At 47.7% G+C, this 27,955-nt stretch overlaps 1 protein-coding gene across 3 annotated transcripts in view; it reads right to left on the reverse strand.

Moving 5' to 3' along the window:
• Positions 1 to 25,029, reverse strand: part of LOC130193899 (pre-B-cell leukemia transcription factor 1-like) — a 63,530-nt gene extending 38,501 nt beyond the window's left edge. For all 3 annotated transcript variants that reach the window (XM_056414725.1, XM_056414727.1, XM_056414726.1), the window contains exons 1-2: positions 24,505 to 25,029; positions 23,547 to 23,620 (exon numbers count right to left, since the gene is read on the reverse strand). In XM_056414725.1, the coding sequence (XP_056270700.1) occupies positions 23,547 to 23,620; positions 24,505 to 24,692 (262 nt within the window). In that variant the 5' untranslated portion in view covers positions 24,693 to 25,029. The remainder of the gene's footprint in view (positions 1 to 23,546; positions 23,621 to 24,504) is intronic.
• Positions 25,030 to 27,955: the final 2,926 nt, after the last annotated feature.

The raw sequence follows: 27,955 nt of genomic DNA on the forward strand, positions 1-27,955 counted from the left end.
CTCTGCTGGCAAGATATCTATTATTCACAGAAAAGACAGAGAAAAACAGAGAGGGAGAAGGGAAGAAAATGTCTCTCCTCGCAGTAGTTTTATCGCAGTATGTGGCAACTATTGCAGCGTGGGATGAAAGACGCAGGTGGTAGAGAGCGCCGCGGTGCCTCAAACTAATCTGCAGATGCAATCCAGGAGGATCGCGTCCCCAGATTGTCTCTCAATTTGCCCAATGGTTGAGTGGAGTGAGTCCCCAAATATACGTTAAGAGATTCAAATATAAACCCTAGTTTGAAATAGTTACAGCAGCAAATGAAAGAAAACAAAAAAAAGAAGACACTTTGGGGTTTTCGGGGATTAATTGGAGACACACCTTGACGGTAGCTGAATAGTAAAACTAGATTATTTAGTTTGAGCATTGCCCTCTTTTGATCACTAACGGGTATCAATAAAAGTCAACGTGTCCTGTTTCTAATGCATGCTGGGAAAGGTGAGGACTTTGTTCTGTGAGATCTGAGCGGCGGGATACAGTCGGGGCCACGTGGCGCTGCGTTTGACGACTTTATCCAAATCCGTACAGCGACGAGTCATCCGTGTTATTGCTGGAGGTTTATCTCGGGAGTCGTGCGTTCAACTATTTTGGGAACCAAGCGGCAAAACAACATAAATCTTCGTCTATGAACCCGAGCCACTAAAAAGCTTTTCATTCCAGACATTTGAGTCCGGTTTCACTGACGATATATGAAACAGACACAGAAAAAACCTGTAATGAAATAAAATAAAATAAGTGAATGAAAACGAAAAGGTCAAAGTCATGACCCGTATGGCATGATTATCCTGAATAAACTGTATGTGTGTATGTGAGTGTATATATATACTTGTGTGTTTATATATAAAACTAAGGTATATATATTAGGGCTGTGAAACGATTACAATTTTTAATCGGATTAATCACAGGTTTTTGTGGATTAATCATGATTAATCACATATTACCGATATTCTCGGTATATTTTGTGAGAACATAGAGATTTACGACAAAAGACGGATATATACATTTATACATTCTTCTATACAATGGTGCTGCAACTCAGCAGTTATTTAGCAGTTTTCTTCCATATGGAACATTAATACATCTTCATCCTAAACAGAATGTTTAACCCTCCTGTTGCCTTTCGGGTCAATTTGACCCCATTCAATGTTTAATGTCGGTGTTCTTTGGGGTCAATTTGACCCCAGGCTGTTTTCACTGTGTCAAACATATCAGAAATATCAACTTTTTATTTATTTAAAGGGCTATTTAGGTAGTCAACAAACAAACATAAAGTACCTCACACTTAAACTTGGGAAGCAATATTAATTCTAATAATTTTCTGGAGGTTTTAATTGCTGGGGTCAAATTGACCGAGGGTAAAATATGTTCGTAAATGTAAAGGTAACAGGAGGGTTAAACAGAGCATTTTTCTCTTGTTTGTCAACCATTAACTCCACCATGATACAATCTAAAGGTGGACAGATTGACAAGTGACTTTTTTTGCTCGGTCCCGATGCGCGCGCACGGAGCTCTGTGGCGCGCCAGACGGAGATCGATAAGTGTTAACGCAACGCGTAGAGACAGAGATGACATGCTGCTGTGGAGATACGATCAACAACAGACGTTTAGTTTAATAAAAGAACAAAGACGTGCTGTAGAGAACATGTCAGGAGGCGGGCCAATCTTTTTAATGTCATGCGATCTACCAACACTACGCCGCGATCGACTGGCAAGTCGCGATCGGCGAGGTTGAGACTGATCTACAGGAAGTAAAAGTCGTCACAAGGTTTCCGGAGGTGAACCTGCGGAAGGATCATTACCGATGAACAGACCGTCTGCATGAGAGCGGACAGAGTTCAGATTGAAGTGGTGTATTGGAAGCTCATTTTGCAAGTGACTTTTTTTTCGTCCCGACGACCAACAACCGACGGATTGAAAGCTCATTCTGCGCATGCGTTAAATGCGTAAAAAAAAAAAAGTTAACGAGTTATTTTTCACAGCACTAATATATATATATATATGCATGTGTGTATATATATATGTATATGCATGTATGTATATATATATATATATACATACATAAAAATGTTAATGATAATGTAAATTCAACATGTGAGATATGTATAAATATATATATAAAACTAAGGTATATATATATGTATGTATGTATATATATACATATATATATATATATACATACATAAAAATGGTTGATTCTGGATAATGTAAGTTCAACATGTGAGATATTAATTTAATATATGTATCATTATTATATTACACACATATATACATATACGACAAAGCAAACCGCTTGATGGATTGCGAACGCCGAATAAATCTTGTCAATTATCAATTAGCTGTCCTAATCCTGGGCCTTTTCCCAAACAGAGATTATTTATGCCCGTGGAAGACAATATTAAATTACTGCCACGGCCGTCGCCGTTCAGAGCCTCAAAAACAACCCGAGGACGTGTGCGCTAGCTCGCGCTCGCCAAAGGGAGCCGTTCAAATTCACGACACCTTGGTTGGAAATCAGCGGGGTCCTTAATTTCAGCTCGGTGTCAGAACACTTTACGTTGTCGCCGTAAATCAATGGCGAGCAGCGGGAAAAACAAGCGGCCTATTTCTCAAGCCGCGCGGAGGGAGACTTGTGACTCGGAATAAAGTACTCGATACGGCACGAGTGTTTACACGGGCATCAATATTTAATCACGGTTAAAGGCGGCTGCAATTCACAGAGACGAGGCGTCGGGTTCAGACAGAGCCCCGCCCTCCCCCCCCCGCCACCCCCCCACTTCCCACCGGCCAAACCGTTTGTGACTTCCTCGGCACGTCGAACAAAATAAATAAACAATGGCGTCCTATGGAGGCCGAGCGGGATCCCGTAGTCAGTTAGCAACAACTAAATCCTCTCACGCTACGAGCGATGACGAGCATAACGTGAGATTCGCTCATCACTCACCCCCCCCCCCCACCCCACTTGGCAGACGGCACGCCGGCGTCCGCTGTGGATGTTTTTTTTTTTTTTTTTTTTGCCGGGTCGAGTCAATACGTGACGTTTCAATCCGAGCCGCTTGGAGTTGGTTAGAGCTCTGACCGCAGCCCTCGCACATCAATCAGAGGGAAACATGGTGAGCAAATGTGTGTGTGTGTGTGTGTCCCACACCCCACCTCCCACCCCCCACCCCCTTGTTATAATTGGATGCAGCCCCTTTTTTCTATCTTCTTTCTTTCACAGTGACAGGGTATGCAGTGCTGGAAAAGAAGAAAAAGCTCTTCTGCAACCCGCAGTGAATCATTCTGTTTGAAGAAGGAATTTCTCCAGTATGAAACCCAGATGAATGTTTCAAACCCTCCTCCAAGTCGACCAAAAAAAAAAAATTCTTCTAATAAATTGCTTGAGAAAATTGTCACCGTCTCTCTCTCACTCTCTTTTTCTCTCTCTATCTCTTCCTCTTCAGGGGAAGGATGTGAGGCTTGGCTACTGTCCTCTTACATGTGGCCCCTCCTCCTCCTCCTCCTCCTCCACCTCCTCCCTTCCCAGGCTTAGTTGTTAAAGTAAAAAAAACAGAGCGTCAAAATCCCGGCTTTAATAATTGAGCGAGAGACTGCAGGGTACTCTGGTCCGGGCCTCCTTGATGTGAGGAGTCCTTAAAAGATGCATGGATGCCTCCCCAGAGGGAGATGGAAGGGCTTCACGGAGCCCAGGCTCTGTACACTTAAAGATTATGTGTGCATCCGCTAAGGCAAGATGACCAGAAAAATGCTCAGAGGACCATTATTCCTCCGCCGGGCGGTTTGAGGGATGGGCACCGAGCTGATAAGATACCATCAATATTCATGCCTCTAAATCAATTATATCCCCATGTACTTCAAATGCAAATCATTTGGCGAGCCGAGACATTTCCAGAGTGACTCTGCAGACTGCAATAATTGAAGACACAAAGCTAGGTAAACAAGCACTTAGACGCAGACTTAGCTTTAAAAGGAAGAGCGATAAGGATTCCAGTAAAACATAAATGTGTCGGCTGTTTACAGCGAACACGTTCGGGGGCTTTTCTAGTTAACTCGGAGCTGGGCCTTTTCTCTTTCCTTCTTTCTTCTTCTTTTCTTATAAATGTAATCTCTGACTCGGATGTATCGCTTTCTCCTCACTCCACCATTAAGGCCGGAGGCTAAATTATTGATCCCCCCCCCCCCCTCCCCCCATCGCCTTCATCAGCATCGCAGTCACGTCCGAGCGCGGGGGGGGGGGGGGATCTAACTCCGGCTGTGTCCCCACGCTCCAGCCACTGAAATAATTAGGAGGAGTTCTCATTAAGTGGGAATGAAAGGTTGGGAGAGAGAGAGAGAGGTAGAGGGAAAGAGAGAGAGAGGCAGGGAGTGAGGGGAGCCGCCTGAGGGCCATTCTGGGTGTTTAATGTCCTCCCTTGGGCCTTCCAGATCATTCTGATCAAATCCTGCGGCCGCGTCTTGAGGAACCACTGGGCCGCGCGGACACACACATAATGCGCCGAGACATCGACACGCAGGCAGGACCCCCCCCCCCCCAAAACCCAATTAATAACAAATTGGTCGTATTTGGGATTAATGGCGTCTCTGCAATGGAAAAAGGCTCCGGTGGAATGCAGCATGTCGAGCAAATGGAGCGATCCCTGCTCAGCTTGTATTTTTTATTTCTGCTGCCGAGGGAATCCACGGGGCATTGGTGCCCCCAAGGTAGTTTCCTTCTTATAGCTTAGTGATTCACACACTATGTCAGTGTGTGTGTGTGTGTGTGTGCAATGCAAAGTGTCGACTTCAAGCGGGAAGGTTTAAAGTCGAGACATTAAAGAATTGACATGGTGGTGACTATTTGGAGCCACACACACACACACACACACACACGTCACCAGCCGGGGAAACAGCTTTTGATTGGATTAAATTAGACTTCTAAATTCTAAGATACGGAAGCAACTGCATCGTCATGTATCATGTATCGTACAATTTACATGCCAGTCACACTGGCGCCAAAGTGACTTCTTCTTCTTCTTCTTCTTTTCTTTCTTTTTTTGGAACACGACTTGCGAAGTCCATGAATCTCTTTTGTCACATGGAGCTCTCGGTGTCGGCTCGCCTCACGCTGCGACTCCTGAGCCCTCTAAGTAGCTCGGTGTCGAGGCCACACCCCTCGTTAGTGGGGAGGGTTCATTATGCAAATGATCCTGCTGGAGCGGTATCAACGAGGCGCACGCTCCGTTATCATTTTCTGCCGCCGGGGCTCTTCTTCTCCCCGATCGCTCATACGGAATCATGGCCTAATAGCATCCCATTAACATAATTGCCAGCACAACTAGTGTTCCGTGTCTCAGAGACACTCTGCTGCTCTGCCAGCCGAAAAAGAGAGGAGAGGATGGGTGATGGTGAAGATCAGAGGAGGAGGAGGAGGGGAGATTTAATTAAGCCAACGCGTTGGCCACTCCCTCTCACGGCAAGTGCCTGTTTTTCCTTTTCTCTCCATTCCGAAGAGGAGAGGGCCGAGCTTTTCTCTCCAGGAGACCTTGAGAGCTTCCCCGCGCGCTCCTGAAGGAGCGATCTGAGGTGCTCAATAATTCCGCTGATGAGCTCGCTGGCAGACGCCAGAATCGTCTCCAAATCTGCCAGGCAAAATAAAATCCCCCATTATTTTTTTAATTAATCCTTAATTAAAATAGATTACGCCGGCGATTCCCGCAAATCTCTCCTAACGCGAGGATGTGGCCCACTCGAGCACATTTACACATCTTTAATTAACGCGTTCTTTTTTCACTCTCTTAACAAGCCGCGCGGTGAGTTGGCCCAAAACGTGGCGGGGATTCTGGAGCATCCAGGGGGGGGGGAGGAGCAGGAGACCCCTCAGACGGAGATAGATCACCGCTCCGCAGGAGTCCTCTAGTCCGGCGCGCGGCCGCCGCGTCGTACAGCTTGACTCGGTCCATTAAAGGCGCTGCAGCGTCAGCGGCGCGCGAGGGGAAGCGGTTGCGGCGCGGAGCCGTAATGCTGTGCCCCCCCCCCCCCCCCCAGCTCTCCCTGCTGCACAGCCGCCCGTGTTGATGTGATGAATTGATTGACACCATTTTCCATCTTCCGGTGCTGTCAGAAAGAGAGAGAGAGAGAGAGAGAGAGGCCACACAGCGAGGCCTGCGAGCCCTGTGGTCACTTCTGAAGGGTCTCCGGTAGCATACGGAGAGAACGCATCGCACGGCAGCGCTGGCCCCCGCTTAACCTCGGCCTCACCGGCGGCGTGCGTACACTTCACTTTACTGTGAAAACGCTCCGGTTCAGAGGCAAACGCGACCACTCGCCGTGAAGGCTCCATCAACCCAGCCCCCCCCCACCACCACCACCACCACCACCCAACGCCGGCTGCAGACTCACAGCTCAATAACACGTCTGGCCTCGTTACGCATATCACAATGACAACTAAATACGCACAATTAGCAGTCGCCCGGGCGTCCGCGCTGCTGTCGATTCCGTTCCCCCCAAATTATCGCGGAGATCCCAAATGTTGAAAGCGGGCAATCCCTCACCGAGCTGTCCCCAACAAACCTCAAAAGGGAGGTTCAAAGCGACACGCAGACATCAGAGGATCAGACTCATTTCCACAGATTGTTGAACCGTCGTTCGCTGTCGACTCGTTTTTTTATAATTGGAAGATTAAGAAGTCAATTTTTTTTGGCTTGTTTGTTTCCCGCTGGGCCGTGGGAGGGGGAGGGGGAGGGAACCCAACAACAACTCTCTCAATCCGAGCCACTTAAAACAAATCGCTGCCCCCCCCCCCCCCCAAAAAACTAACTAAATAATGCAACAGAGGGCCATACGCGCAATGAAAAGTCGCGCGCACGCACACAAACGAGAGCCGTCTTTTCCCAGGCTGTTTTAATTTGACACCTTGAGCTGGGGTAACTAGGTGGGGAGCGAGGAGCCGCAGAGGAATTCATTAGGCGGCGCCACTGCAGGGTCCTGGCTCCGAGCGTTAATGACATTGGAGGGTTGGGAAACGAGACAGCCCAGACGCAAAATGAAATAAACATGAGGACTGTCAGTTCTGACAGCACCAGCAAAGGGGACCGAGTCGTTTGGGCCGGAGACCTTCAGCCCGGAAGATCAGACCAGACGGCTCGCGGACCAAAACAATATTAGTGTGGGAGCACAATCATCCTCGCTAGGCCCATATATTCACTTTGACAGACACTCTGTGTGTGTGTGTCTGTGTGTGTGTGTGTGTGTGTGTGTGTGTGTGTGTGTGTGCGTGCATTGATCTTTCTGGGCTTCACTCTTCATATCATTAAAAAATATCCATCACTTGGCGCTCCTGCAGCATTCAGATACACGGCTGCAATTAAATATTAATGTCACCCACCCCCCACCCCCCTACCACCACCACCACCACCACCACCAGCCCCTCAATTCAAACTGCACTCTTAATGTGGCTGCTGAAAGACATAAAAAATACAGCAAACTTTGTCTGGCTTCACCGTGGATCAATTTGGATGCGTGTTACTTTATCTATATATATGTATAAGCCAGTTGTAGAGTGGCATATATATATATGTATAAATATGTATATATATATATAAAAGCCAGTTGTAGAGTGACACATGTATATATATATATATATATATGTATAAATATGTATATATATATATATGAACGTATGGGCTGTTCAACAAAAAGTATCATGTTAAAGCTTTCCACGCTTTAGGAACATAACGTATTTGTAAATGTAGCCGTGCTTTGTCGGCAGTGCGATGGCTCAATAAAATATTTTTTTAGTTTCTATGTGTTAGAATGGTATCTCGGCTTAGTGCTAGTGTCCTCCAACCATATGGGAAATAAAATAATAATCCACCCTAGTATCATTAAACTTCTTCAACCTTGAACAAGTTAAGCTCATCAGAGTTCCTCATGAAATCCCTGATTCCCTCCGTGCTGCAGCTTTGTGTTGTCAGATTCCTCCATCGCCGCTTTTGTACAATTAGAAGAAGAAAAAAAGAGCGTTGTCAGCTAAAAGACGTGGACTCCACACAAAGGGACAACAATGCATACAAAGGGCCGAGCACGGCTGAGTCTGGTCTGCGTTTGGAAGGCCTCTTTCGCGAGAGAGCCTTTCATCCCCCGTTCCTCAAAGGACACAATGAAGCTGTCAGTCAGCGTGTCAGTCAGTCAGGAGGCAGGGCCCGTCTGTGGCGCTGCTGGACTGGGACGGTCTTCTCTGGCGGACGCTCCGCATCTGACACGTGAAAGCGCTCTCCGGCGCTCTGATGGGACTCGGGGTCTCCGGCAATATGGCGACTAGCGAACGGGCGCGGGCGGAGAGTGATGACCCCCGCTTTTTTCTTTTTTGTGTGAGGCTGCGTCGTCGCAGCGGGGTGAGGGGGGGAGGGGCCAGGGTATGCTGACACCTGTCTCTCTCAGGACGAACCCGCCTTTGTGACGCAGGGAGTGGGGGGGGAGGGGGGGTCCGGGGTTCTGCTGTCGGGACAAACGTGACAGGGGCCGCTGACAGGGGCCAGGCGGCACGCTGAGAGCGGCGAGACTTCGCCGGGCCTGCAGAGAGACCCGCAGCTGGCAGCTGAGAAGACTCGGGCGCCGCGCGGCGAGAGCGAGGCGGCTCCTCGGCATTAGTGATCGCGGTTGGACCGCCAAAACACACGAAAAGAGGGAATGAAGCTTTGACTGCATGTGCGAGGGGGGGGGCCGAGAGGACTCTTATGAGAGTTCAAACCCGGCAGAGGGTGCTGACCCGGACCCCTGATATTTCACGAGCCTCGTTCTATAGTTGTTATCGTGTCTGCATATGAGGCAAGGCGCCGCAGGTCAAACTTCCCCGGACCCGATGAGACCCCCCCCCCCCCCGGAAGCTGCAGAAGCCAGCCGAGGCGTCGCGGCTGTCGAAGGTAGAGCGCAGGAATCCTCGCTCGCTGACCACGGTTAGAACAATATGACTAATTGGCCCAGTTTCCCTTTTAATTAATCATGGCTCGCTGACAGCTACCTGAGCCAGACGTCATCATTAGTCAAGAGGAGAGCAAGTCCCAGCTACATATGATGAGAGAGGCGGATACACCTCATCAACTCATTTCCCGCCATTTTATATATATATATATATATATTTTATAATATATAATGGGAGACAACATTTGGTCAATTATCAAGTATTTAGCAGTCGGACTCCCGCTCTATCTCTTTTTTGAGCCTGGTATAATATTTGCATCATTAAAAGGCTGAATTGCACCTGTGTTTTTGTCAAAACTTGGCCAAGATGCACGTTGGCTAACGTAAGCTAACGTGGCTAACTGTCAGCTGCTGTTTTTTCGGGGGCCATAGCCCTGTTTGTTGTGTTTGGGGGGCCGTAGTACGGCGCTGTCCGTAGAGCTGAAACGGAGCGGAGGAGCTCGAAAGGCCGACAGACAGAACACGCCGCTGAGTTCAGTTTCTTGCCAAGTATTCCGGCTTATTGTAATATTGTTTTCAAGAGAATCGTTCATACGTTCAAAAGCGATCCACAAGTGAAAGTGCTCTGATTAATACGTGTATTTTGATTAGCCTTGTGGTGTGGTTGTTGTTGTTGTTGTTATTTTAGCTTTTTTAAAGCTAGTGCATAATTTAATTTAATCAACAAATTATATTTTATGAGAAAAAAAACTAATTACCAATACAGCCACAGATGAGAAGCAAACCCATGAAAACAAGATGCTCAGATGCAATGAACTCAAAAGGATCATTTGATCTGTATTCCATCATTCCCGTTATTTGGACAGCCGTTTGTGCGTCTCCCTTCTTAGCTCCATTCAGAAGGAAAGGATGAACTTAATTACGGGGTAAACACGCTGTCCACCGAGCGCTCGGCGGATCGCACGTGTCACAACAAAAGTCATTGTTTTGGTCCCTCGCGCCAGAACCGACGCTGCCTCTCGAGACTCGGGAAGCAAGCGGATGATTGACAGCTCCTTCTTTTAAAAGGGCCATCCAACAAAAAGGCAGAGAGAGAGAGAGAGGGGCCATCCCCGCCCACTCAGTTGAATGCATTTGGAGTGAATGAAGCAGAATAAGCCATCTTAAAGAGACAAATACAGAAAAAGAAAATGAAGTCTTTCAGAGGCAGATTTATGATGGAGAATACCGATCCGACACAACTTCTTTTTGGACTCAATGTTCATCACCGTCAATTCAGGTTGTAACTTTTTTTTAACAACTACCCATATGTGGCTCTTATCTCACTCATAATTACTACTTCCATGAGGCGATAAACACCTCGTTACAGTCGGGATATCGTATCCCGAGCTCGTGTTATCCCCAGTATGTGGGAGGTAGAAATAAACGCACTGGAATAGTGGCTCGTTTCCATTTGGGGTGAGATGGAATACCTGCACGTGGAAGGAGAGGTTGATGGATATCGTGTGAAACATGAAAAAAAAAAAAAAGGAGTTGGTCGGGTAATAGCCTGCCCGAACTCACACAAATAATCGTTCCACAGCACCGCGCTGACATCGTTGAACGTGAAGAGAAAAGTCAAAATTCTCGACAAGCTGTTAATATTTCACGAGTAGCCATTCTGACACCGTCGGTATACCTCATTGATATCGCGGGCAAAGAGAGGGCGAGGTACGAGATGCGGAGGGCTGGCGGGTAAGTAAATAAAGGTGGAGGGCAGTGGGGGTAAGAGACGTGGAAGAAATGGAAGGAGATATCGGATACAAGTGGACAAAGTGTCTCTGGAAAGACATCCGCACGCTGTCTGACACGGGATTTCTTTTTCTTTCGGAAGTCAGCGTAGTACAAAGAACATTTGAAATGGCCCATTTAACAGCACTGTACTCCACTCCCAGCCGATGCCACCATTTGCATACTTCACGTCAGACGAAGATGGATGGAGAGAATCAATGTCACCGAGATGAGCGTTTTATCAAGGTTACGCTCTCCTACAAACTCCTAAAACCTCTTCATCGCGACCCTGTTGTCGGAATATTAACTTATCAACGCGATCCCTTTTTACAGCCGAGGCGGGAGCCATGTGCATTCATCAGCGGTGACAGGGCGGCCAGCTGGCTTATAGAACGGCAACTAATGACTACTTTGACTATCAATTAATCTCCCAATTATTATTTTCAGATTGACTCATAATCGTTTAGCGTTTGGAATGACAGGAAATAGTCAGAGGTGCCCGTCACATCGGTGACGCTTTTGGAATTGCTCGTCTGGTCCGACCAAAAAACGCCAATGTGTGTAATTAAATTATACAAATATAATAACATGAGATATGCGAGGAGTATCAGGATCAACGCTGTCATATTTTTAGATGATCTGAAGTTTGTGGCTTCGGCCGACGACATAATGGGAAGAACAGAAGAAATAAAAACACCAATTATTCCAGTTTGAGTGTTTATAATCCGGTAATAATAATCCTTGTAGTCGCACCAATCAAAAGCCTAAATGAGCCGCGCTTGCTGTATTTAAAGATAGATAGATAGATATATACTTTATTAATCCCCAAGGGGAAATTTGTCGAGCCAGTAGCAGCAACACACAAGAATAAAAATAAAAATAAAAAACACAAATATAAGAAGGGTTAGGGTGATCTGGCAAGAGGTGAACTGTTGTAGAGCCTCATAGTCACGGCAGGAATGTTCTCCTGTATCTGTCCTTGTGGCAGCGGAGCGTGAGGAGACGTTTGGAGAAAGTACTCCTCTGTCCCTGTAGGAGGTGGTGGAGAGGGTGGTCCGGGTTGTCCAATATGGACACCAGTTTCTTCAACGTCCTCCTCTCCACCACCTGTTCCAGGTGCTCCAGCTGGCAGCCGATGATGGAGCCAGCCTTCCTAACCAGTTTGTTAAGACGGCTGGTGTCACCGGCTCGATGCTGCTCCCCAGCAGACAATGGCAAAGTGCAGCACACTGGCCACAACCGACTGGTAGAATAACTCCAGCATCTTGCTGCACACGTTGAAGGATCAAGCTTTCTCAGGAAAAAGAGTCGACTCATCCCTTCTTGTACACAGCGTTGATGTTGGCCTTCCAGTTCAGTCGGCTGTCGATGGAGACGCCCAGGTACTTGTACTCCTCCACCATGTCCACGTCCACTCCCAGGACACTCAGAGGTGTAGGAGCTGTCGCCTTCCTCCTGAAGTCCACCACCATCTCTCTGGTCTTGGCCACGTTCAGCCGCAGGTGGTTCTCATCGCCCACTTTACAAAGTCACTCACCACTGCCCTGTACTCCTCCTCCCGTCCATCCCTAATACACCCGACCACTGCAGAATCATCAGAGTACTTCTGCAGATGGCATGACTCCGTGTTGTACTGGAAGTCACTGGTGTACAGGGTGAAGAGGAAGGAGACAGAACAGTTCCTGTGGGGCTCAACATCACTGACCACCGTTCCAGACAGCACACGCCCATTCTGACAAACTGTGGTCTGCCTGTGAGGTAGTCAGTGATCCAGGAGATGGTGGGCGCGCACGTCGCCACGCAGCTTCTCACTCAGCAGCAGTGGCTGGATGGTGTTAAATGCACTGGAGAAGTCAAAGAAAGTGACTCTCACAGAGACACCGGTTCCATCCAGGTGCGACTGAGCTCGTTGCAGCAGGTAGATGATGGCGTGACCACTCCCACATGAGGCTGGTAAGCAAATTGCAGAGGGTCCAGCGACGATTTCACCTGCGGCGGAGGTGGGCCAAGACCAGCCTCTCCAGCACCTTCATCACATGGGAGGTGAGGCGACGGTCGGTAGTCGTTGAGGCCAGATGGTGTTGACTTCTTGGGGACAGGGACCAGGCACGTCTTCCACAGCACGACTTCCCCAGCCTCAGGCTGAGGTTGAAGAGGCGCTGCAGGACACCAGACAGCTGGGTGGCGAGGTCTTTAGGACCCTGGGGCTGATGCCATCAGAACCTTCAGCTCTGCGCTGGTGTAGTTTCTCCAGCTGTCTTCTCACCTGGTCAGTCGTCACAGAGAGAGGGGAGGTGGAGGAGCCCATTGTTATTGAGGGCTCGGTGGATGTGCAGCTCAGCAGGGGGACAGAGGGGAGGTGTTTGGGAGGTGTGATGTGTGGAGGAGACAGGAGGGCTGTGAACTGAACCTATTGAAAAACAGTTCAGCTCGTTGGCCCTCTCCAGGAGCCCCTGGCTGTCTCCTCCCACCTTGAAGCCAGTTATCTGCTTCATGCCAGACCACACCTCCCTTGTGTTGTTCAGCTGGAGTTTGGCCTCCAGCTTCCTCCTGTAGGAGTCCTTGCCTCCTGAGCTTCACCTTTAGGTTGCGCTGGGCTTTCCTCAGCTCATCCCTGTCTCCAGACCTGAAAGCAGCTTTCTTCATGTTAAGAAGCGCCTTCAGGTCCCTGGTGATCCAGGGCTTGTTGTTGGGGAAGCAGCGCACAGTCCGTGATGGGATGGTGGTGTGTTCACAGAACTTGATGTATTCCGTGATGCAGTCGGTCATACTGTTGATGTCCTCCCGTGCGGTCCACACAACACATCCCAGTCCGTTGACTCAAGCAGTCCTGTAGAGCGTCGTTAGCCTCCAGAGACCACCTCCTCACAGTCCTGGTGGTCACCGCAGCCTCTTCACCAGAGGAACATACCTGGGAGTCAGCCGGACCAGGTCATGATCAGACCTGCCGAGGGGGGGAAGGGCAGTGGCGCTGTATGCGTCCTTAGTATTAGCATACAGCAAGTCCAGAGTTTTATTGTTCCTTGTTGGGCAGTCTATGTATTGATGGAAGGTTGGCAGAGCTTTTTCCAATGTGGTGTGGTTAAAGTCACCAGTGATAGCCATGAATGCTCCAGGCTGATGATTCAGCAGAGCAGACACAGTGGAGTGGATGGTGTCCACAGCTTCCTCAGCGTCAGCTGATGGCGGCACGTACACGACAACCACAATGGCGGACGTGAACTCTCTCGGCAAATAGTACGGGCGCATCCCCACGGCCAACAGTTCAATGTTCGGGCTAGAAGCGCTCCTTCACGATCACATCGTCCGGGTGGCACCACCGTTCATTCACATAAACAGCGATCCGGCCCCCCCTCTTCTTACCGCTCTGTGTAGCGTCTCTGTCAGCCCGAACAGTCCTGAAGCCGGGCAAAGACGCGCTGTGATCCGGATAGTCCGCGTGTACGTCTCAGTGAAGCACAAGAGACTGCTCTCACGGAAGATCCTCTCGGTCATTACCAGCGCCGAGCTCATCCGTCTTATTCGCCAAAGACCTCACGTTCCCCGTTATGATCGACGGTACCGAGGGTTTGTATCTCCTCGTTTTAGCCCTCCGCTTGACACCCGATCTGCAACATGAGCCCTTCTCCGTAGCTCCAGCGGGATCACAGGTCTTTCTCCAGGCAGAAGCTTCGGCCTGCACAGCGCGATCAGCTGAGCACGCGAGTAGACGACGGTCCCCGTCATTGTTTTGCTGTGGCTCACCGATACTCACGACAAAGTGAACAAAAGCCACAGTAGAATTATCGAAAAAAGTAGTTATGGTCCAGTGTCCGACCGTAACTAAGACAAACGTGAAAGAAAAGAAAAAGAAAAAGAGAGGAAAAGTGCAAAAAAAGACAATAAAATAAAAGCAAAACGCCACTACTGAAACAAGCAGCCGTTAAAGCCTTCAAATGAGCCAACTCTCTTGTATTCGTGTTAATATTGGATTCCATTTTAATGGGACTGCCAGTGGTGGTGCATTTTGCCGCCATCTTGCCAACAGTTTGCTGGCAAGCTGTCGTTTTTTTCCAGATGCTGTCGCGATAGTGCAAGCCGTAATTGTGTTTGAAATAATAGGACGTGCACGCAGCATTAGCCAGAGCTAGAAAAAAAGGCTGAATGTTTGTTAAGTGTGTGTGTGTGTGTGTGATAGTCCGGGTGGGTCAAACAAACCCAGGACTTTAACCCATGAGACCGCTGTTCCTGTCCTATGTGTCACTGTTGACTTAAAAGACATATTCACCGCATGTCAAGTCCAAACCAGGATCATTTACTCAACTCAACCAAGTAGTTGTGTTTCCTTAACATAACCAAGTAATTCTATTGTGGTTTTATTTTATGCTTTCATTCAACCCTCCTGTTACCTTAGGGTCAATTTGACCCCATTCAATGTTTAATGTCGGTGTTCTTTCGGGTCAATTTGACCCCAGGCTGTTTTTCACTGTGTCAAACATATAAGAAATATCAACTTTTTTATATATTTAAAGGGCTATTTAGGTAGTCAACAAACAAACATAAAGTACCTCACACTTAAACTTGGAAAACAATATTAATTCTAATAATTTTCTGGAGGTTTTAATTGCTGGGGTCAAATTGACCCCGAGGGTAAAATATGTCAGTAAATATAAAGGTAACAGGAGGGTTAAACATTGAATGGGGTCAAATTGACCCGAAGGTAACAGGAGGGTTAAAACTGCGACCGTAATCTGGGAGAAAAATCGGTCCCTCTCAATAACATGTCTGTTTGGTTTCGTGTCCTCGAAAGCAAAACTAGTCGTGTCCTCTCGGGTAATTTCAGCATGAGTTTGAAACACTCAGCGGGGTTCACAGCGCTGACAGCCACCCTAGAAAAAAACTGTAATGGCCCCATTTAAACCACCTCCTAGACAACCCTGCCTCAAACGGCGCTCCCGTCCCGACGTGCCGCCGCCCGTGTTCAGTGGAACATCGTTATCCGTCTCTCGCTGCGCGGCTACAGAATCCTTCCCTGTCTGCATGATTAGCCGCTGGCTCCTCATTAATGGAGGTGAGGACTGAGCTTCCATTTCAAGCCTTCGTGACTCCCACCTTTGCTCCAGTCAACGAGTCACAAGAATGTCACGGCAGCCACTGAGGCCCCCGCCCCCCCCCCCTCACGCACACGGGGGTGGGGGCGCGTATCGAGCGGGGCAGGCGATGCGCCCGGTGGTTACAGTTCGGAGGTCGCCAAGGCATCTCCACGTGTGCCTTTCCGACACGCCCGCCCCTCTCCAATCCTCCCCCCCCTCCCCCTCCCCCTGCCATCATCAGCCTGAAAGTAACTTCAGCCAAGTGCACATCCAGCGTTAGCTCTCTCCCGGTGTAACGTGGCACCGCCGGGGAGAAAGTGACAGACCATTTATAAAACAGAAAGAGGAGCTAACTACAGTAAGCACAAGCTATTTCTGGAGGAGGATGTCTGCAGATAGCAAAGACATGTCGAGAGCCAGCGGGCGCAGCGATGAAGTCAAAAGCACTTAAAAGACAAATCAAAAGGCGTTCGCCGAGTGCAGGAGGAAAAAAGTCCAGAGTTCCACGCCTGCGATCCCGCCCGGACGCCGAGGTCACGCCGCTGACCTCACGCCGCTGACCTCACGCAAGTTTCCCCGCCATGACGCTGCCGTCGGCGTCCGAGAACCACAATGCTGTCTCTGCGACGCAACATCCTTTTCAGGATGAGGAGGGGAGACAAAGACCCCCCCCCCCCCCCCTTCTGACATGCTCCAACATTTTTCCACCCTGCCATGTTTGCATGACAGTTTATTTTGGTTAGCGCCGTTTTTTTGGCACCTGAGACACGGAGCTGACAAAACACTCCCGCGTCACTTCAACGAGGCCGGTCGTTGCCACGACGGCGCCTCTGGCTGCAAGATGGACGACACGGCGGCGCCGATCGTCTCGGCAAAGCAGGGGAGGCGGCATCAGCTGTTTGCGCGAAGCAAAACGTCGCGATCTCTAAATCTGAGGCCGGACCGGTCGCCACGCCAGGGTGCTTCTCTTGGCTTCGGGCCCAATGCATGCTGGGAATAGATCCAGCACATCTAGCCGGGGTGAGACAATAGCTGGAGGAATGGGAACGAAGGAATGGGTTGGATATCAAAACAATCTCAAACTTCACTTCGGGTGGAGAATGGACTCGAGGACGTCCACCTCGTGTCCGAGCTGCTGGGACTGACAGCCGGCTGCGTTCCACGATGTCAGCGGCCTCACGTTCGGTCGCTTCGGAGTTAAATCCCAAAATGCTTGTGTCAGGTAGTTTCTGCAAATGTTTTTTCTTTTCTTTTTTTTTCTGTCAGCATTTGACAAACAACCCCCGCCGCAGTACAAGGCACCACACCACCTGTTGCATTCACACACTGTGGGTTTTTGAACAAATGATTACAGATTGAATATCATTTTCGTTTAAAATTTCAATTCAAAGTGACACGATCAGACGAATTAATATCGGATCGGGGTTATTTACCCGGGAATCAGGATTTTGTGATGAAGCGTGTCTGGAAATGTGCGTTCTGATTGAAGTGAAGTGTGAATTAGGAGATTTCATCCTAGAGCCATCCCAGTCCTACTAATAAGAAGAATGAAAGCTCTGATATTTACTCAACACACTGTTACATTTCGGCCAATCGTGAGCCTCGGATGGACGCTCTGTGTGTGTGTGTGTGTGTGTGTGTGTGTGTGTGTGTGTGGGGGGGGGGGGGGTCCGCTGCCTCTCGGAGACGAGTCAGCAGAACTGTGGAAGCCTCTGGTTTTTTTTTACCATCGCGCTGATTTGGACCGGGGATGGAACAATGTCTTCTTTTAGGATATGAACATTTCCTAAAAAATAAAAATAACTTTGTCTTGCTCAGCAAGGTCATGTTTCAAAAGAACACGCATGACCCCAACAAAGAAGAAAGCCCGCGAGCACACGCTCTCACTCACACGCTCTCACTCACACGCTCGCGCACGCACCGGCGCGTACCGTAAAGTGACAGAGCAACTGCTTTGCCGTGTTAAATATATCAGATGCAAATGAAAAGAGAAAATCTATCATGACTCTAATGCGGCCTGATAGGAGGGGGGGGAGGGGCGCACACTCTCCTCTGAGGAGCCGAGCGGCGTGAGGAGGGTGATGTATGGAGGAGCTGGATGAGAGGTGAAAAGCGTAGCGAGACGGACGAAAAGGGAGGGGTGGATTGCTGGGAGGGGGGAGTGGGTGCTGGGGGGGGGGTTGGTGGGGGGGGGGGCACACTTTGCTGCCAGACTCCTGAGAGCCCAGGGCAAAAGTGGAATAAATGTTGATTAGTGTTGATTTTGTCCAACGAGCACCCGGCAACTGACAGTGGGACTAAGCTGCAGCGAAAGGGAACCATTAATCTTGGTCTGGTTTAAGTAGTGTATATTAATTTGTGTCATTTCCACTACGTGGAGAGAGGCCTCTCTCTCTCTCTCTCTCCCTCTCTCCCACTCAGCGTCTAAAAAGCCGTGGCAGCTTTTTTTGGTGGCGAACGTACAGCGGACGCCTGGAGGAGGCGTCTGCAAGCAGCTGGGGAGGGAGGAAGGAGGGGGGGGGGACAGAAAAGTGGAGGGAATGAGACCCCGAACACTACATTAAGGAAAATGAACTCCTGGGGGGGGGGGGGGGGGGGTGTTGGTATGGCAACCACATCCAAATGTGCCGTTGCATGTTCAATTTAACTTGCAGAGCGAATTTGCAGACTTCCTTAACGTATTGAAAAGGCCGGTATTTTTTTTTGTATATGAAAAAAAAAGAATCTGCCGGGACTGAGATGGCGAAGGAGGAACGAGCAAAATGGCCAAACATTGATGTTCAATCGGCGTGCCGAGCACACGCGCTCAACCGAACTTTTCTTTGTATAAACTCTGCATTCCAGTGGAGGGGAGCACGCAAGAAATAGAAAAAAACATTCATACATTTACTATATCTGCTAAAAGCGTGAGAGGAGGCTTATCAGGGTGGAGGAACTTCTTCTGCTGGCAAGAAATCACATCCCTCTCCCCGTCTACGTGTGATGTCAGCGTTAATTAACAAATGGCGGCGCAGTAAGATTCCTATAATTAAGCTCCTTAATATGATTAACACGTATCAATTAGGCGACTGACAATTAGCATAATGTATAATGTAAGCACATTGTTCTATACTGTAATGGTATTAACGCACCATTTACGACGCTGTCACTCACTGACGATCCTGTGATTAGTATTCTGCATCGAAAATACGGGCAAAGGTCCGCATGTGGACACGACGCCGGTGGATCAATACCTATTTTCCCCTGTTGTCTACATATGTGGAGCAGAATTAGACTTCAGATCTCTCTCTCTCTCTCTCTCTCTCTCAGTGGAGAGAGAGAGAGAGTTGATAAGTTGCTTGGTGTGTGAAATGTGAATGTCGATCACAAACTTCCAGAGTCTTCAAACGTCTCGTCTAGGGCGGCAGCGATTGGTCCCTTCGTTGACGAGTTGATGGGCAGAAGATAAATCTTCAGGTCATTTAAAAAAAAAGCAAAACCTGCCAAAATACACAACTGAAGAAGAGGTTACCTTGGAGTCTCGGGTAATGTGCTTGTTTTATTGTTTGTAGATCTAATGCTGAATCGATTATTCGAGAGAAAAAATTGGCAGGTTATTTGTTCGCAAAAAAACCCCCAAATACGTTCAGTTCAAATGATCGAAAGCGGGAAAAAAAGCTGGAAAAAACAGAACTATGGATGTAAATGATGACTGAAAATGGCGCAATACCAACAAGAAAAGCCACCTGATCACCCACGGTGGCCTCCGTAACCCAAACAGGCAGATGCCAAGCGTCAGCGCGGACTGACGGGTCAGCGCAAAGGGGGCCCCCATGCACCTTCCATAATCAGACCTCCCGGCTCCCTTCACCCCGTCGAGCGGCTCCTCGGCCCGACCCCCCCGTAAAACACCCCATTTTCACCCTTCAAAAAAAACAACATTACATCACTCGGCGAGTCGTTTTTTATAAATGGAGGACCCCCCCCCCCCCAAGGCTGGAAACCTTACACTACACAAACACGGGGGGGGCGCGAGAAAGCCGGCCTTTTGTTGAGGTTGGGAGTTAAACGTCGAGCCAGAGCCGCCGCGCGTTCGCCGAGCAGCTCGGTCTCGAGGAGAACGCGCTTTTGTTTGACACCGCTTGAGATTTATGATGTTGGTGAAGTGTTTACAGGGGGGGGGAGGGGAGGGGGGTCAAGGCGGCTCATTTTCCAAATCAGTTTGTCAAGCGTTTGCTTATCTAAAGAGGCCTTTTCATCAATCATAGGAAAAATTTAAAAAAACTGATGGTGAAGACCAAGAGAGAACAGTCCACCTACAAAACATCTGCGCACGCCAGATGGATGGATTACATACAGAGAGAGAGAGAGAGAGAGAGAGAGAAACTTGGATCGAGTCGTGTCGTATTTGATTTTTGGTGCCTTTCTTTACCGAACTTGCTCTCAGTTAGTGGAAGGATAAGGTTTCAGGGGTCGATAGCAGCTCGAGTCAAATTTGATATATATATATATTTTTTGAAAAAGTCTTTGCGAGAACCTCACAGACGAGACATGTTTCTTAATTCATTTTTTAACCTTCGCTCCACATCTTGGACACGCTGGTACAATAATGCATATGCTTTGCGTATTTTATGCTTTGTCTCATCTGAGGAATGTACGACGCAACACACACACAAACGCACGCCACACAAACACACACACACTCACACACACACAGTTACGCACTGTGTCTGAAAACCAGTATTCCTTTGAAGTAAAAAAGACAACCCAAGTATGCCTGGAATGAAACCGAAGCCGATGTCTGTCCAAAAGAAGAAGAAGAAGAAGAAGAAACAGAAGAAGAAACAGGCGCTGGATTGAATAAAGTGTGTGTTTTCCTTGTCCCTTCCTCTCTGCTGATGCTGCACCATGGTGCTTGTTTACACTGTAATTCTGTTGGCCATCCCTCACTTCAGCCCGGTAAAAATATACAGAGCAGGTCAGAGGTTCAGGCCCTAGATCAACACTGGCATTGTGTCCTGCAGGTGCTGTCAGCCTATCGCTTCAGGCGGAAATATACACACACACACACACACACACACACACACACATACACACACAAGCAAACAGAGTCTCTTTGGATACACACCGGCTCATGCACTCGAGTGGTACCCGTGATCAAGAAGTTTCAACTGGTAGCCTCGAGGAGAAGCTGAAGCTCATGCTCACTATGAAATAGTTAAGAGGTGGGACTGGGGCAAACGTAGAGGGGGAGGGGGAGGAGGAGGCAAGAAAGGCTGTTTCCAATCATTTTTAGCCATTAAGACACATAGGTCATGACGGTTATGCATAAAAACACGAGCAAAGTGGCATCCTTAATTGTTTCATTTTCAGCCTCCTGTCGAATGTACACGCGGCGCGAGAGAAACTAAGCCAAAAGATTTCCTTCGCTATAGTGCCAACTTCAAAAACGACAAATACCACACGATACGACTAAGTTCTCGTCATTGGAACGGTGAAACAGTCTTCGGCCATCGCAGCTACAATGTCATTTCTACTAAATTCCGAAAAGCTTAAACTAAAGTGTCGATAGGAAATAAAATAGGTCACAAACCCTAATTCAATTACCGAAGACACCGGGCCACTAGGGGGAGCAACGAGCTGCGAGCTCCGCTAAACATTTTAGAATAGTCCCGTTCACGTAGAACCTGCGAGATTTACCGAGACGCGATCAAGGTAACGCCACAAACGTCCAGATCTGGACCGTTTGGCCCGACACTTAACCAGGAGACTCAATTATTCATCAAAATAAATTGAAAAATCGCCCGGAGATAACTTCTGTGTTGATTGGGGCGATATGAATGAATTAAAATGGAATTCATTATCAAGCTCACACGCGATAGTTGCTGAGTGGACCTAATGAAGCAAGAGTAAATTACAACCTTCCTATCAAGGCTTTTATTCTCCTACCGTCTCTCTCTCTCCCCAGTGTGTGAGTGAAATGATGGTTTTCGACAAGACTGCCGTGTGCATGGAAACGGATCTTGTTTAATTTACACCCAAAGCGACAGTGACGAAGGTGAAGTCGAGTTTGCAGCACAATTGCTTCTTCTTCTTTTTAATACCCCGACCCCATAATAGCACATCGACCTCCAGCAGGATTAGCGGAGGGCTTATTAAGAAACACCGGAGCATTTGAAGTGACATGAAGAAAGAAAGAAAAAAATCTTGAAATTACACCAGAATTAGAGAAACGGTTCGAACCGCATTAACCGCGAAGCGCTCTCTCTCTCTCTCTCTCTCTCTCCGTCTGACACTCAGAACAAAGCCGACCGGATGAAAAGGAAGACGACACAAACGAGACGAGCACCAGAGCTCCCAGCGAGCTGCACCTCATATTTATAGGTTGCCAGCTGAAAGGGAAGAGAATGGATTGTGCAGGCAGGAAGAGAGGTCCAGGCTACTTTGTACTCTCGGCAGAGCCGAACTTTGGATGAACTCCCCAGAAGCGCCAGGGAGTAAAACACTATGCATAACTGTGTCAACCCCCCCCCCCCCCCCCAAAAAAAAGAAACCTACCAAGACAACAACAAAAAAAACCACCAGAGGAGCGAGCCAGCAGGCTTCAAAAGCGCCCCGACCCCCGCTCTCTCCCTAGGCAGTGGCCGGCTCAAGATAAACTGCCGGGGCTTGCGGGTTCGGCAGCGAGGTGAGCTTCAATGGGGGGCGGGGGGGGGAATAAAGAAACCCTCAATAAAAGAACATCCGTGGAAGCGCCAGGCTAGAGAGTGTGATCACACGCGAGGAACGGCATGTAAACCAGCGCCGGCCGCCGCCGCCCCGCAAAGGTCAAGTGTGAGCAAGTGCAACTTTGGAGACAATGGAAAAGAGCACCCTCCTCATCCTCCAGGCATTCCACTTGATTTCATGCACTAATGAGTGTGAAAACGCACAGAAACGTGCACCGCCGCCTTTCCGCAGCAAACCGGCACACAGTGGCCACTCAGCATCTCAGCGGTGGAACTTTTTTGAGGGGTCTGAGAGTGTGTGTGTGTGTGTGTGTGTGGGGGGGGGGGGGTCTGAGGTGCACCAAATTCCATCTGTGTACAATTTCTAAAAATGTCACGTGGAGCGGTTATTTCTCACCTTACAATTATTCCGCTGACACGCTCTCTCTCTCTCTCTCTCTTTCTCAACTGCTTTGATAGAGAGACACAACGGCGTAACAGAAAGAGACGTTTTCACCAGACGTGACAGTTAACTCACAAGGGTGAGACATCAACGTGCTTGTGACATTTTTTTTTTTTAATCAATACTATGTATTATTCCACACTAGCATACTTTTTTTGTTGTTGCAAACCTTCATTTATATTTTGACACCTCAATTGATAAGAACTGCTCGGAGGTAATTGTCCACAGATTATATTGTGAAAGAGTTGTTCAAAAAAACACACGCAGACTTTAGAGCTACAGGAGGAAACACATGTTGTGTGTGTCAGTGAAATTTATGTGGCGACTTGTGTTGTGACTGAATGTCCGACGTCAGGGTTTTCCTTTTGTGAATCTGAGTGTGAATAGCACATTACACGTTAATGATAAAATAGCCCTCACAAGAGCTGGGGCCTCTCTAGGGTGTGTTTTTCTTCTTCACGCTTAAGCTATTCGCTCCATCAGTGAACAGATACGGTATTTGTTCGCCACTGGCCGGGGGGACCTGGGAGCACTTCTCGGAGACAGTGTGTGGACAACAACAGTGCACAGTGATGAGCAGCTCCCCTGCTCGTGGTGCAGAATGAACGTGAACGTACCTGTTTTCTCTTTGATTTCACACAAGACATTGAAAAGAGCTGGCTTCATTCTGTGACAGTTGAGAGCGTGTTTCCTGAAACAGAAAAGTGTCTTCAGACTCAAAACCACAGGAACATACATTACATCTAAGAACCTCTTCAGCCTCGGTATTATTGGCCTATATACCATAATTTATATTTCATTTCCCCCCACTCACCTTTTAGATATATGTTCCAGCACAATTACAGGCCCAGATAAAACAACTATAAATGTATATGTACACAAAGAAACTTTTTATTTAGCTTTGTCTGTTGTCCTGTGAATATTTTTTAAAAAGTTTTATATTTATTTTATTTTTTTCTGACCAACTTTATCAATAAACGAAAACATTTGAAATGCACACCTTTGGTCCTTACTTAATTCAAAGTGGTTGCCACAAGATGGATGAATTGTGCATTTACAAGTGAGAAAGTTGCCTTGCTTTCTCTCGCCGTGCAGTAAGCGAGCTGAGAGCCACTCAGTAATTACATTTTTAAAATATTAATTAATCAGCTGTAATATTTGTGGCTCTCGTGAATGCACCATAACTGTGTTTATGGCGTAAAGTGCTATTAAAAAAATGATATAAAAATAATACAAAAAAGAAAATACTCTCCGTGGGCGACACGTTGGCGTGTCCCGGTAGTGACACCACATTCGTGCACTTTATAAAAATATTTTCTCCTTCGACAAGGGACTTATTTTAAAAAGCGCGAAGACAATTTGCCACCCGTTGTTTTATATCGGGCTTTTCATTACACACGGCTCACATTTAATACAACAAATAAAAATGAAATGTAAAAAAAAGTCTCATCTTCACCGCGCCGCGTTGTAAATTTAGGAAGTCAATTTTTCTTTTAAATGTTTGTTTTTTTCCTTTCTTTTTTTCCCTTAACGTGTCTAGTTTTTTCCGCCGCCGCCTCCTCCGGGCATCTTTACCTGGCTTGAGCTTCGTCCAGACTCTGATCCGTGATGGTCATGATTTGCTGTAAAATGTCTCCAATGTCCTGCTTCCTCCCGTCGCCGTCCGTTCCTCCGGTGCCCTCCTGCATGTGCTGCGGCAGGCCGGGGTGCCCTGCCATTCCCACCCCCGAGTGAGAGTGCATCAACCTCGTCTGCTCGTCCATCTCTTCTTCCTTCCTCTTCCTTCTATCTAATTCTCTGTGGCGCTGCTGAAATCCTGCAAAAATACATATAAGAAGAAAAAAAAGAGGGAGGAAAAAAAAAAAATCCCGGTGGTGTTTTTAATATTTGCGCCGCTCGCCCCGGTCGTTTCCTCGCTCAGGCTTTATTTTTAATTTGTCTCTCTCTTCTCTCTTCGTCTTCTTCTTTTTCTGGCGGGGGTATCGGAGAGGAAAGCGGAGACACGAGTCCTCCTCTGCTCTCTTTTGGCTGTCTCTCCCCTCAGCTGGTCGGAGCTGAATGTGAAATCTGATCTGAACTGCTGTTGCCTTCACTGGAGGATACGGCGTGCGTAAAGAGAGAGGGAGAGAGAGAGGGGGGGCGGGGGGGTGAGAGAGAGAGAGAGTGAGGGAGAGAGAGCGAGAGGGAGAGTGTGTTTGAGAAAGAGAGAGAGAGAGTGAGTGTGTGAGAGAGGGAGGGAGAGTGCATGTGATAGAGAGAGTGAGTGTGAGAGAGAGAGAGAGAGAGAGACTGCTGATTTCAACTACTGACACGAACTAGGGCACGTTTTCTTGTAATGTGGCGCACTGATCCAAAACCAGCAACCTCCCCCCCCCTCTACATACACAACACCATTCTTGCCAAATACCCCCCCCCCCCCCCGCCCTCACCACACACACACACAAATGCGTGGCTGTGAGAAATAAGGAGTGTGGATTGATTTCCCTCACTCACATCCCTCCTCGTCATGTACAGTACAGACTGGGCAGGCAGAGAGAGCACTGGAGTCAGACTCCGCCTCCGCGACATGATTGGGAATATAAGACCGTTTAGCCCCACCTTGAGGTGCCTCTCGTGAAACGTCGATCATTGGACTCCAGAGGTGGGATGCAGGGGAGATGCTTGGAGGGGTGGGGGGTGGGGTTGTATGTCCGCTGCCTTCCCTCCAGAGAGGGGAAGAGACGGTTCGGAGTGGCAGCGTGGTGATGAATAGAGCCTGAACCCCAAATAAATAACAGCGGCTGACACATAAGGTCTGCTTTAGTTTCCCCTCGTGACCTCAGCGGGAGCACCCAAGGGCTCAAAGGGAGACGGTTTTATTCCCGGGCCGTGCCAAGATGCGAGGCACACGAATCAAAACTATTGGCTAGCGCTTTTTATTTGTTATAATTATAAGAGTTAATGTGATTGGAGATTTATGGCTGAGAGAAGAGGGTGAAAAATCCATCCTGATGATGAGACACCTTATGTTTGGAATATTCATATTCCATTTTTTTTAGATGTCACATCCCATTCTTACAGTCAAAACACACGTGTGTTTGTCATAGCCTCGACTCTGCTCCTTCGTTTTCAGGTATGTTGCAGGGCTCCGCTTGGCTGACTTTGGCAGGGTCCTCCTAATGTAAGTCGGTGACCCATGTTGCTTAGCCAAGCAGCAAGGCCCGAGTGTGTCTGGCCAGGCTGAAAAGTGCCCTTCAGGCCCAGTGCTGCCATTCAGAGGGAAGAGGGGAGGAGGAAATGGAAGAGGAGGAGGGGCAAGAAAACCTCAATAAAATAAAAACAACCCAAAAAAAGCTCCGGCGTGGAGCTAAAGTCTGAACAGTGTTGTGTATAATCTGTATGTGTGTATATATGCGGGACTCACATCAGGAGGAAGGTATGTAAACGCTTATAAGAGTGCCACAGTGTTTTAGTGTGAGCAGCTGAAAGACTGCGTTAGATGTTTTGATGAGTGCTACCTGCGATTTTATTTTCCCTGCTCTGGGTTAATTTTGACATTCATATAATCAACAAAATGAACACTGTAAACGATGCCCATCTGAGTCAATGCTTTGGTAAAGAAATGAAATGACAAACGCATTTCATGTTGAAAAGATGTAAAACCCCTAGAAACTTTTCAAAAGTTGCACTTTTCTTTAAAACATTAAGGGTGCCCAACTGTAAAAAAATAAATAATTAAAAACTGGGTTGTTTAAAACATTTATGTTTACGAGCAGTTTTCTTCTTCCCTGCGTTTTTTGTTGCACTGCTAAATTTGTTGGCAAGTTATCGCCGCCTGTAGATCAGTGACAGAATGTGAAAATTGTGGTGGGGATCAAGCGGAAACTTCCGAGACTGAAAAGTGCATTCTTTCTAATGGCCATTAGGGGGCGACTCCTCTGGTTGAAAAAAGAAAGAAGCCAGTGAAAAATATGACTACTTCTTTATTACCTCAGACGTTGTAAACACGAGTTTATGGTCTCAATCGGCAGTTTCAAGTCACCATCAATACAGCGTGATGTTCATCAAATAGTGACAGTTTGGTCCCACAAAAATGTCTTATGCAGCTATTGGTTATACTTTGGTTGTGTTCCGCATCACTTTTGATGGCAAAAAAAGAAATTAGCGACAACCAAAACTGCAGTCCACAAACTGTGATACAGTGATCTTTTGTAGTCTGTCGGCCTATCAGTGGTTCTCAATGTGGGGGTCGGGTCACCAGATGGTTGAGGAGAAAGCAAATAAAAGAACATATTACAAAAATGAAATAACATATTTTTAGACTGGGGAATGTTTTTTTTGTATTGCATTGCCTAAACGAATGATATAATTAGCCGACAATATATTATATTGAGTGTTTGTGAGTGGACATTTGCCTGTACTTGAGTATCTAACGGGGGATTTCCTGATTATTCTTGTGTGGGGGGAGGGCGGGGACTCAAAAAAGAGAACGACTGCTCTATTGAGAAAGAGAACAATTAAAGCCGAGGGGAAGCTTTTCAATGCTCCCCATTGACTTTGTCGTGTGTGGAGGTGCCCCCCTGTCTCTTTCGTCTGCTAGCTTACAACAGAAAAATGCCTAAAAGCGGCTTTTTGATGGGAGGCACTACCAACGGGGTAAAACTTAGTTTTTAGAAGCTGCCGAACTAAAACATTAAAGAATACAGACAATCAAACGTGAGCCATCAGCAGGAAGAAGAGACAAACTGTGGGACCCTGACACGTGCACAACGTTACGTGTCCAGAAAGCCTTTGGACAAAATGTCAGCTTTAAGCTAACTATATATTCCTGTTAGTTAATGATACTTGTGTTACAATAGAATACAGAAAGCTGTGCGGTATTATATTTGCAAGTGCGTAAGCTAGCCACAGTAACATGTTCACACATAGCTAACCTTAGCGTGCCTCGTAGAAACGGGGATCCAAAATACCCATTTGCGTTTTGCTAGCTTCGGGCATTTTGTTAGCGTTTGAACCCTCGGCTGCACGATGCCGCTGACTGACTTCC

The sequence above is a fragment of the Pseudoliparis swirei genome, chromosome 5 (genome assembly GCF_029220125.1).
Source record: "Pseudoliparis swirei isolate HS2019 ecotype Mariana Trench chromosome 5, NWPU_hadal_v1, whole genome shotgun sequence".
Taxonomy (NCBI): domain Eukaryota; kingdom Metazoa; phylum Chordata; class Actinopteri; order Perciformes; family Liparidae; genus Pseudoliparis; species Pseudoliparis swirei.